Source organism: Neopelma chrysocephalum, unplaced genomic scaffold, assembly GCF_003984885.1.
Source record: "Neopelma chrysocephalum unplaced genomic scaffold, ASM398488v2 Primary Assembly neopelma1_91, whole genome shotgun sequence".
NCBI lineage: Eukaryota > Metazoa > Chordata > Aves > Passeriformes > Pipridae > Neopelma > Neopelma chrysocephalum.
The window spans coordinates 417326-429369 of NW_020897753.1; the positions used below are offsets into that span (position 1 = coordinate 417326).

Sequence of the window (12044 nt, forward strand, 5' to 3'; positions counted from 1 at the left end):
GATATATGTGTATATATGAATATATTTATGTATATATAGGTATTATAGGCACATACGCCCTCCCCAGTAAATATACCGCGGTGGACGACCCTATGGGGAAGCTCCTACAGGCCCACACGCCGTATCTATCGCCAACCCATTCCCCTTCTCTCAAAACTTCTCAGCCTTCCTCCTCCTTCTCCTTCTCCTCCTCCTGCAGCTCCCCCGCCCCGCCCGGGGAGCCGAACGCGTGGCGCGTTGTTTGTCCGTGCGCGGCCGCCGTCCCCCTTGGGCAGGGCGGTGGTTGCCATAGCGACACAGCCCAGGACAGGGCGGCCTGGCTCGGCCCGGGGCGGGCGGGGCGCGGCGGGACCGGATAGCGCGGGCCAGGCCGGGCTGGCGGGGATGAGCCATGGCCTCGGTGAAGGTGGCCGTGCGGGTACGGCCCATGAACCGCAGGTGAGTGAGGGGACCTCCCCGGCCGGCCCCACTCCGCAGCCGGTGCCGCTCCCAGGGGGTGCGAGCGGTGACAGCACTCTGGGAGCTCCACCGGGAATTCCGGGCTCCCGGCGCTGGGAGCGCGTCTCCTTCCCGGCAGGCTGGGAAGTGGCTCGCCCGCGGCGCGGGGCTTTGCCTGGGAAGTTCGATCTCTCACGATCTGAAGCGCTGGGTTGTCTGATCCCTCTGTAGGGACGGAAAAGTTACTTTGTTGAAGATTGGGAAGAAGGAGCTGCCAAGGGTGTACTGCGAGGCTTCTGAAATGTGAAAGAAACATCATTTACAAACAGCAGCCCCTTCTACCCGCTTGAGAGAGCGATTGTTGCCCAGTTCGTTTGGAGCCATTAATAAAAACGTAGATATGTTGTATTATATATTTATATCTATCTATCTATCTATCTATATATTATGCTTAAAGTACATAAATATATATATCTAAAATTGGCAGTCTGCCCCATTTGCTGTATGGGCAGGAGTTCATCACCCACTTCCTGAGATATGTCTGGGGAATAAACAGTTTTCTTTCGTGAAATAAGTGCATATTGTGCACAGTAGAGTCAATTATATAATTTAAGAAGCATATGTAGAAAACTATCAGATTCTGCTGGCAGTGCTCTTACTTCTTCCCTCATTCTGAAGTGAGGTAGCCAATTCAAAAGAAAAGTGGTTTAAAGCACAGGCAGGCAATGAGGCTCCCACTGTTCCTGTCACTGGGTCCGATTCAAGTGTTTAAAAAATACTATTTACCAAGTTCTGAAAGTCAGTCAGTATTTTGTTTTCAGTGAGGGAGAGACAAGTCTTAGTAAAATAAAGTTGATGAAGGTAGGTGGGAAGGGGAAAATATTGCAGGTTGGTTTCAAGTAGTTTAGGCAGTTGGTTGGGGATAAGAGTTGGTGAATAATCGTGTCGCACCCTCCTGCTTGCCCCTGCTCTCTCCCCTGGGTCTAACCATATGGTTCTTAAAATTTTTTAAAATTATTCTGTATACACACTTCACTTTTCCTTTGAGAGTCTCAGACAACAGGTAGCACAGGTCTTTTAAGTATTAAAACGATTTGTTATGTGCAGTGTTTTGTAGAAGTTTCGGTTTTGGACTATAACTGTGATCTACTAAGGGACAGAAGAGAGGGAAATGGAAAGCACATAGCAGAGGAGAAAAAGGCTGGTGATGGTGATAGGCAGTGGAAACACTGACTGAAAGTGTGTGAGTGGAACTTTGGAAGTGTTGTGGTGAGGGAATATCAGACAATGACATCTATATTGCACATGGGTGGGTAACTTGGATGGGGCTGGATCAGAGAATGCCTAGAAAATGATGAAAATGGTTTGTCATATGATGAAAGAGTACAAGCCTAAGAGCAGGGCAGAAAGAGTTCTGGTATTGTCCAAGGGACAAACCGAGAAAAAGGTCTCTGTCATAGCTGTGTGGCAGCAAGGTGGCTGTGAATAAGCTTGCTCTGAAAACTGGTAAGTGTCTGACCATGCCAACTGTGAAGAGCCTTCCAGTTCAAGTTGCCAAAAGCTTGCTCTTTATGGGATGTTGTTTGATGTTTATGAAACATTATCAGGAAGCTGAATTTGGTGCCATGGGATGTTACTTGTAAGTCTTGGTTTTTTCAGGGGCACAGTGGCTGTTTGCTGTGGGACTCAGTGCTGGGGTTGGTGGTCTTCCTCCTCTTCAGTCAGTGCTGCACTTGTGCTGTGTTTTGTAAAACTGAGATCTTAAGCCTTAGGGGATCCAATTGCCTTTCCTCTTGCACTAGTGAAGGTGTGGTGACCCATAAGCCAGGAGCAGAAATTATATTTTGCTTATATTGGTTTCACAGAATCACAGAATTGTTAGGGTTGGAAGGACCTCTGGAGATCATCTAGTCCACCCCTCTGCCAAGGCAGGGTCACCTTGGCAGGTGTTCCCTTGTACCTGTATCTTCTCTCAGCTGTGCTCCCTTCACCTTTTTGGGTCCCTGGAGCATTTTCCAGAGGAAAGGCCTTTCTGCCCCTTTCAAAGGAACTTTACAGCAAGGTGTTCATTCTCTAGCACTTATTTTCAAAATTGTTAACAAGGTACTGTAAAGAGTTAAATTTAATTCAGTTAAATTTGCTTTGGTTTGTTCAAAGCTTAATCATATAATGCAGCTTATTTCATGAGTCATTTTTAATTAGAGAAGACACAGTTAATGAATGGTTATTGATAAGACTCTTGCATTATGGAGCAGTTGCACCATGTGGTGTCATAGCACTGCTAATTGTGTAATAAGTCATGAACATGGATTTTGGAATGAATCATGTGGTGGGGAGAGGGTTGTTATTTAAGGCTTACTTGCTGTTCCATTGCTTAGATGACAAATTTTAGTATTCTTGTTTCTTCTGCTGTGACTTATTTTTAGTCTTTTCCTTCTCTGACTTGACCTGGAAGGAATTTTTTCATTTCAATGCTGTTGTCAAAGCTCTCGACCGTTCTTCTTAGAGCAGTGAACATCTCAAATTGTGTTACACGGAGATTACTCTACAGTCTTTTGACTATCTCTGCATAAAATCATAAAAGTGTTTTTGATGGATTTACATCTACTGCTTAGAAACCAGTTGTGAGAGTAAGCTTAGGAAGTTCAGTTCCTTAGTGAGTCTCCATCTACCCCTTGGTTTCCCTCATTCAATACTGAATTGCCATGACAGCCTTTCAGTCAGTGCTTATAGCTATATGTTTCTGTGAAGGGGTAAAAACCCTGCCAGCTGGAGGAAACCTTGCTTTTCCTCATTGGATAGAAATCTGCAGGGAGGTGAGGTTGGGTGGTTTATGTATTTTGCTGTGGCAAGGTAATGGCTTTGGATACCATTACTTCTAAGGTTCATTTTCCAACACAGTCACTGGAAGCATTCATTTGTTGTCTTATACTTTGGAGGACTTGACTGAAGAATCCCATTTCTAATCCTGCCAAATGTAGTTTCTCGTCAAGATCCTGTCCTTTCTCAGAAAGGCCATTTCCTGAGCAAAATGATGGGATTATAGAGAAGTGTAATCAGCTTTGAGGCCCTTTTCTGTTCACATACTGAACAGATGACTTTGGGTTCCTGGTTACTAGTTGCTGTCTCCCACATAGTGTGAGATAGTTGGGATGCTTTTAAGCCTCACCTGATTGTGTTTCTGTGTTTTGTATTGTGCATTGCATCTGCACAGTTCAAATAAATGCATTGCTTTATGTTCGTCTGTTTGGAGTCTTTTAAGAAGAAAGGGGGTAATATTTTCTTGCTTTCGTTTCATGTCTAGTTTTTGTTGCATGAAAACTAGGATTCAATTAGTGTTCCAGAAAGCCACTTTTGCACTTTCTTTATCTGTTAAATAAAACCATCTAAAATATGCTAATTAAGAAAAACATGTTTTGGTATTTAATAAAGGAAATATCAACTTGATTCCTGCAAATACTGTTGCTAATTCTTGTGCCTCTCAATTTCTTACACCTGATAGATCTGTTCTGTTTGGCTTTTAATTCATGAAGTAACAGAGGAGAACGAGCTTTTTTTGATTTTTAACCCTTTTCATCTCTTTTAGTAACTGCTTAAACTAACTATTGTATTTAACTGGCTGAACAAACTAAACAAGAGCCATGTGCTGTCTTTACCTGCAGAGATGCAGCTGATGTCAGAATGTGGGTTTGCACTGCAGGAAGTTCTCCCCTGACTTACCCAGTGCTCTCAGTATTTTAAAATAAATGTATTTAAATAAATAAGCTATATAGTCTTTTTTGCAGCTCTATTCTTATTTCCAATATAATGAAATAGAAACTGCGATTTGATTTCATCTATAAATGATCAGTTTTTACTTCTGCACGCACACACTCCTTGGATTTGCTCTCCAAACAGAAGTCACCGATGGGGATGGCAGAAGTGCCTGTCAGAGGCTGTAGTGCTCTGTGTGGTCATTCACAATTGCTGCCTGAAGATTAACAACTTTTATGTTTGATAGCAGGGAGACAGGGAAAATACATTTTATTGCTTGGAGAAGGGTTTTTTGTGACTCTGGGGTTTGTATGGATTAAAAGCCATGCTGATGCCAATACTTTAATCCACAAATACATTCTGTGTGATTATTCATTAGATGTGAGGCAAACCCTCCTGGATTTACACTATTATACCTCTTGGTTATGCATGTAAGTCTAAGGAACTCCTCTCTGTGCAGAGCTGGAGTCAGAGTACCTTGGGAAATTTAGGACCAACATTTTATTATATTTAAAAATAACTGCTTGCCCAATCCAGGCCTTAGTATCAATAGCAGAGTTTTCAACTGCTCAAATTAATATACCAGTGGAAAGGACAGAGATATAAAAGGAGCTGCTTCATTTTACAGGGAACATGTGACTGGAGTGTTTTTGTAGCAGCAAAAAGAGATAAACAAGTAAACACTGAAGAGCCAGCTGAAATCTTTAATTTCCATTTTGAATGTTTACAAATGATTTAGGTAAGGACTTACTGGGAGTATGAAATTTATAATTAACTATTCCTGCTTTTTAGAATTGAGAAGCAGAAAACATGCATGGAAATACAGAGTTTTCAATGCAGGGAAGAGGGAATGAATTGGTTTCTCGTGATAAATTGCAGTGTCTTAAGTACAAGTTACTGTGTATATTTTTCGTTTTCATGAATTTATAAAGATAGAGTGTTTTGACAAAATGTATATAACATCAGTTGTAACACAGGTAGAGTGAGAAAAGATGGAGTGATTACAAGCAAGGACACTCAGCTAAATATCATGTTTGGCTCTGAAGTGCATGGTGAAATTTTTGCTGCGTCTGTTTCTGAGCGGTGATTGCTGGTTGTTGCCCTTAAGAGACTCCAGAGTGATCCCAGAAACATTACTCAGAGCTTAAATACGACCAGTGTTGCAATACTGTCACTTTCTGAACTACTGTACCGATGTACTGTACTATACTGTTTATCAGCAGGCTGAGTTTGCTGTTTCTTATGCTAACTGTTTGAGTTTCCATTTTAGTAATGGTCCTTGTGATTTGATTTATAATCATATACAACTTCTATAAAAAGAAGTTGACAGATCTGTAAAGATAGGGTGAGGCTCTGGTGTGCCTGGGGTGAATGTACATCTCTCTCTTGCCTCTGCTTTTATATGTGGGTGAGTCTGAATGCAATAAAAATCTACTTTCATGCTGAATTGGCAAGGTGAACTAACTGTTCTGAGTGTGTCTTTTTGACCTTGCCATGTTTGGTGTCCAAAAACCTTGAACCCATTTAATGACCTCTGACAGATTTTTCCCTTTGGAAAAGTAGATGCAATTCTCCCCCTGAAAGGAAGCTATGTATATATGTGTGTATAAGGACCTTCATCAGTGTGCGACTTCTGTTGTTAACGTTGGGTCAATGTGTAACAGTGTAGACTCTGGTCCAAGTCCTAGGGGCATGTAGAGTTGATAGTAAGAGAACTTGAAGTCTGAAAGTGGAAGTGTTCTTAGTTTTGTAGGGTACATTAAAAATGTTTTTATTTTCTGTTTATTATCTCTCACCTCTTCAAAAGGAACGAACAGTAGGAAGAGTGTTGTTCTACAGTATGGTCATACACACCTTCTCAGGACAGGTCCTCTGCTCTAGGGGAGGCCAGAGGAGTGAGCATCAGCATGACAACGTACACGCCATCTCTCCTTAATAATCACTACCTAGTACTTGTTCAGTTGTGAGTTAGAAGTGTAGAATCTGACCTGTGGTTCCTTACTGGTGAAATGAAATGACTGTTGTATAGTCATGTGTTTAAGATGTAGGACTTGAGAGAAAAGGGGGGTGGGTAGGACATGCAGGTGTCCCTGCTCTGCAGGGGCTGCTGATCCCTAGTTTTGGTGGTATTTGACGTCTGACCTGGCAAGATCGTGTATTCTTCAAGCACAGGTATCAACAATAAATGATGACCTCAACATTCGTGATTAGGCAAAAATGTCCTCAAGGGTTATATAAAAGTCTCAGAGATGGTAGTTTATGGCTGTAGTTCTGGGATGAAGATGGAATTGAGGTAGCAGTGTTTGCTGGGAAGCAGAGGTGGTGAGTATTGTGAGGCTCCTCTAAATGGTATCTACAGGGATCATATATTTGAGAAAGGGATGTAATAAGCTGTGTTATAAGGCTGTGACCAGACCACTAAAAGATGAGAAAAGGCTGGAGAACCTCCTGTTGAAGCAAATGAAGTAGAAGCAGCAGCTTGCTCACAGCAGAGCATTGGTTCAAGCTTGTAAGGACTAAAAAATAATGGAGAAGAGCTTAATGGGCTTACAGAAATGTCTTGGTTGTCAGAGGCAAACGTAAGAGGTGACAGAAACTGGTAATCAATATAGTAGCAAGGAGACTGTTGATTTTAAAGTTTTAAAGCTTTTTTTGGTATAAGAGTAAAAAGGAGTAGATAAATAGTTCAGTCCTATTTATGTAGGAATGGAAGAAGCAGCAGTCAGGAGGTGGGGAAATGCCAGAGTTCTTTTACCCAGGAGTTTAAGGAGAACATTGCAAATGTAAAGCAGAACAGCCGCTCTCCTGAAGAGGTTAAGTTGCAAGTGGTCTGACCATGTGTTTGCTAAGGGGTGGTAAAATGCAGAACTGGACAGCTGTGTGAAGGAGCAGGGTCTGAGGAGAGTGGCCTTTGTTAAAATAAGAAGTTAAAGTTAAATAGAGAAGCCATCAGCAAGGATGAGAGTTGGCTGGGAACTTGGATGCTGCAGGTCAGGATATTCTAGAAAAACTTGTTGTATTCTCCTTAGGCTTTTCCACAATAGCAAATGTCAGCAGTGCTGAAGTGCTGAGCTAAAACTTAGGGGTACAAGCACTAGAGAATGTCATCACTCCCCAGTGGTTTGTTTCTCTAGAGTTTCTCACCTGTGCTAAAGTATGCGGTCTTTGAACATCAGTGGCTTGTTTTCCTCTGCTTTCTATGCCCTTTCGCTCTGTGGTTAATCTTTGAAGCTTTTCTACTTAGAAATGATGGATTTGAATTTAGGAGTGTGCTACAATCTCAGTGCAGTTCTTGTTTGCAAATACATTGCGGAACCACTGAAGCTATGGTTGATGCTTCCCCCAACAAGTCCCTGAGTCAATATCTCATAAAATTCTGTTTCTGAAACCTCATTATCTGAATCATGTGGGAAAAGATCAACAAAAATGATGGGAGTCATTGATTCAAAGAGTATCGAGCTACATGTGTACTCTGTGTTATGACTACTGGAATAGATTAGGAGATGCAAATCTAGAAATATTTGCAGGGCTTAAATGTTGAAAAGAGGAATTAAATATTTAGTTATGGCTCCTTCATAATATCTCAAGAGTAATGGAATGAACCTAAAAATGGATCAGCTTAAACAGCATCTAAGGAATTACTGCTAATGAGATAGTGCAGGTTGTGGAAGAGTCTCCTGAGAGGAGTGAAAGCCTGGGCAGTTGGGTAGAGATAATTGCTTTCAAGAAAGTCATTACAGGAAATGATCTTGCTTGAATGGGAAGGTGAGGCTAGACCTGGCTAGCTTCTAAGCAGCTCCTGTGCTTGGCATTCTACCACCAACCCCCTCTGCAGTGGTTTTTGCACAGCTTTGTACGCAGGAGAGAGAATAAATGCAGTCTTTACAATGGGATCTTACTCTTTTCATGTATCAAGGAAGATGGATTAGATAGTTCCAAGTGCAGAGCTTTATCCTTGTGTTGGTGAGCAGCAAAACTGGAGCAGACTTGCTGCAGAAGTAGCTCCAAGGAGTTCCAGCCAAATACTGGGTTCCTATGAACCGAAGAGTTAATCTTGCATAAACCATCGGAGGTTAGGAAGCCCACATACAGCCTCTGCTTACATGTGCTTATTTTTCTGGCCTTTTCAGTACTTTAATGCAAATGCTTCAAAAATTTTTCGAGGCAGTGGAATTTGTCACAATCACTACCTTGTTTCATCTGTCCCCCTCCCTGGCGCTGAAGAACAAAGACCTTTCAGTGCCAGCAGGGCCAGAGCGCAGTGGCAGTGTGGACACATATGGGGCAATGCAATTAACCTGGCCTCATTTGCAGTTTGTAATCCCCAAAACTTTATGGTCTTAAGCATTTTGAACTTAAACCTGTAGTTTTAGAATAGCATTTCCCAGTTAACTTATGTCAGTATTATCAGACACGTTGCCAGGTTACCTACGCATGTTAGATCACTGAAATGATGAACAGTAAAATACATTCAAACCATGCTCCCTGAAACCAACAGAAGTAATGAGTGTCTCTGAATTGTAGCTTTCCTGATGCAGTGAAGCAAGAGAAAGGTGAGTCGGTTTGTTTCTCAGGCTTTGTTTATTTGAAATTAAGACCAGTTTTGAAATAAATGGGATTAGCACTCAGCTGTTTTAACCTGACTGAGCTCTTGGACTTGAAGACTCTTAGAAGTCTTAGTGTCTGAAAGGCAGGTATTGTTGGTAAGAACAGCTGACTGAATTGAAGAGCAAAGTCCTCTATTTTGCAGTAGCTGTGAGTACAAAGGCAGGGTTATTTACTGAGAGAGGGCTTTTCAGAGGTATCTAACAGAAAGAGCATGTACATGGCACTTGGCATCTTAATTGCTGATGGGCTGAAGTTCTTATTGTTGAAGAGTCAGACACTTCAAATATTGCCTTTATGAAGATTCTTCTCCAAAGAGTTTATATTGTGAATACAAAGCAATAGTGAGATGCAGAAGCTTGAAGTACACCCGTCATTTTTCTGTATGCTTATACATTTGAGAGATATTTGTACTTCAGATAACTGAAGTCACTTTTCATTCCAGATTGCTTCTGTGTGTCTCAGTAGAGGAAAAGAACGACATATGCACAGCCTTATGGATTATTTGAGGATCTAAAATATCCATGAGGTCAGGCACAATTTTTTTTTTCATGAATTTCTAAATTGAGGACTTCCTGCCCCAAAAGAGAAGGGCACTGAAGGGAGACAATGTGGTTTCTTTGAATCATGCTTTGCTGTACACAAGAGGTTAAGTCAATACTGTCTTTATAACTTAGAGTAGCAGGGATAAAAGAACAAATTGGAAGAAACAACATATTAAGAACAAAATATCATGTGGACTGAAATGCAGGATAAACTTCATAGTGTTATAATAGTTACAACACAGTTCCAGGGTGTCGTTCATATCAACTTGGTTGTGTCTGAGGTTATGTTTTATGACACTTCTGCCGAAGATGGGCTTTTGCTACATTTTCTTAAAGGGTAGCATCACAAATGTGTAAGAAGGGGGTTCATGTGTGGCTGCTTAAACTTCATTTATGCAGGACTAGTTCCTGCTGGTAAGACCATTGCTGAGCCTGGTCAGTAGGCAGGCAAAGCAGGAAAGTCACTGTCAAGGTAGTCTGCAAATTGAACATGAAATCTTTTCCAGGTTATTAGGAGATCAGTGACCATGGCATGTGTGGATACAGTAACTTTAAGTTAGCTGTTGCTGATGATTTAAAAATTTCTTATGGGGCTACCCACCTGACATGATCTGAGTTATTGGGAGGAGAAACTATCTGTAATATTATTAAAAATACAAATTTTAAAAGCAGGTCAGGTACATGATTTAATATAGTCACCAATCTGTATTTGTTACAGTGAGTATGCGTAGTTTTCCCAAAGAAGTTGGATATCATTTGACAGAAGACAGAACAAGGACACCTGTATGTTCATTTTCTGGGAGAGCCTTACTGCTGTAGATTAAACTACTGGCTTCCAGTGTTGTTGGTAAAATTTATTCTTATGGCAAAAGTCATTGAATCTAGACTGTCCTTCATACAAGAACTAATATGTGTGTACTGGTATATGAACTTAGGGATTATTTCTGTTTCATAAGATGTACAAGATTTCCCCTGTGTCTGCATTCTCTGTCATTGGATTTATTGTTCTGGTTTGAGCTGCACTGTGGAGAAAATCCTGGGACTAGCAGAACTCTCTCTTTTAATTATTTGCAAAATTTGCCAATTTTTTTTTTTAAACTGGCATCACAGAAGGGAATGTGGGTATCATAATAAATTTGCAGTAGCAAATGATTAAGATTCCCTTGATCACAGAAAACCTTATGCCCACATAAAACGTGCTTTATGACAAAATTCTCTTTTAAAGTAACAAATAGGTGCACAGTTTGTCTCTTAATGAGACACAAACACAATCTGATCCATAGAAGCGGTTTCTTTTAACTTCAGTCCCCGGGAGTTTCATCTGCTCTCTTCTTGTCTGGCTGCAAGTGAGGTGAAACCAGAGAGCTGGCATAGCCCATCTGTCAGCCAGCCCTGGCTCATCCTGAGCTTTTGAGGCTGTTGGCCCATGTCAGACGGATTTGACAGCTTGGGAGAGGTCTGGAAGATAATGAAGATGTGCTGTCAGAGGCAACAGGCAGCTGTCAAAGAGACTGCAGAGCCCTCTTGACTGAGGGCTGTAGCCCTTATCAGCCATCACTGGATCCATCTAGGATTCCCCTCAAACTGAGACCGAAGGACATGTGATTGCACTTGTTGTGGGTACAATGTGTAGTTTTACAATGTCAAGTTCTACACTGCATTGGTGTAAAGGTGGCTTCAGCCATTTAATTATGGGCTTGTAGCCATATCAGTCAGCTCTGTAGGGTCACTTTGAGCTCAAGATATGCTGGGCTATTGCCCTCCCATGGAGACCACTGTGAGTTTTATACCAGTAACTCAAACCACAGTGGATTCCCAGAATTTTGGGATTAGATTAGATTCCTTGACTTGTTCTGGTTTTAATCTCAGCCAACATTACATTGAAACTACTTGTTACTGATGGTTATGGAAAAAATTAACATAAAGAATGTTGAAGATATTTTATTTGCAGACCACCAGATTTATGTTTTTAACTGCATTTAGATATGGAAACACATTCTTTGAAAATGTACTTTTTACAAAATAATTTAGTAAGCATAGAAGAAGTTTAAAAACCCCCCCAAAACTGAACAAAAACCACTGGATGGGAAAGAGAAATTGTGTGATACTTCATATTGCAACAATATTACTTTTCCTGTAGTTACAGAAAGTAACAAAATTTCTTGTATAGGAGGGTTTTTACTTGACCTTTTAAATTGTACAGTTGTATTGATGTTCCCCTCTTAAGAGTGTTACTCAGGCAAAGGAGAGTGCTCTTGGTCTGTGTAATTCAGTGGGACATGAGGGCAAATATACAGTTACTATGTTATTCAGCTACTAGAAAATGCAGGGTTTTTTCTGTACCACACTTTGTGCTTGTTTTTCAGATAAATTTACCTTGAATTCTCCTGGTCATTAACCAACCTTCATTCTTTTGCTTTGTGACCCCAGAAGTACACCTGGGTAGTGAGCAAGCAGAGTGATAGAACAGGAAATATCTAACATTGTGTCTAAAATGTGAATGTAAGAAGTAGGAGGCACTTTGCTGAAAAGAAAAGCCTTTGAGCATGAGTTGCTTTTATGAACACTCAGACTATGTTTTAGGGTGGTTGAGAAACGAAATCACACATCTGCTTCAATATAATCCTCTTCCAGTAGATTTTTCATTAAATGTCTACAGTTAAGTGAATTTCCAAGAGTGTATTTTACAGACCCTCTTTCTGT

At 41.0% G+C, this 12044-nt stretch overlaps 1 protein-coding gene across 12 annotated transcripts in view; it reads left to right on the forward strand.

Annotated features, from left to right (window-relative positions):
- The first annotated feature begins 316 nt into the window (after positions 1–316).
- Positions 317–12044, forward strand: part of KIF16B (kinesin family member 16B) — a 135038-nt gene continuing 123310 nt past the window's right edge. For 11 of the 12 annotated variants that reach the window (XR_003535865.1, XR_003535866.1, XM_027693312.1 and 8 more), the window contains exon 1: positions 317–438. Coding sequence is in view for 10 of the 12 variants with exons in the window: in XM_027693312.1 (XP_027549113.1) it covers positions 392–438 (47 nt within the window). In the remaining 2 variants the exon portion in view is untranslated. Of the gene's footprint in view, positions 439–9260; positions 9326–12044 lie in introns of those variants that run through there. The other variant, XM_027693311.1, reaches the window with a different exon arrangement.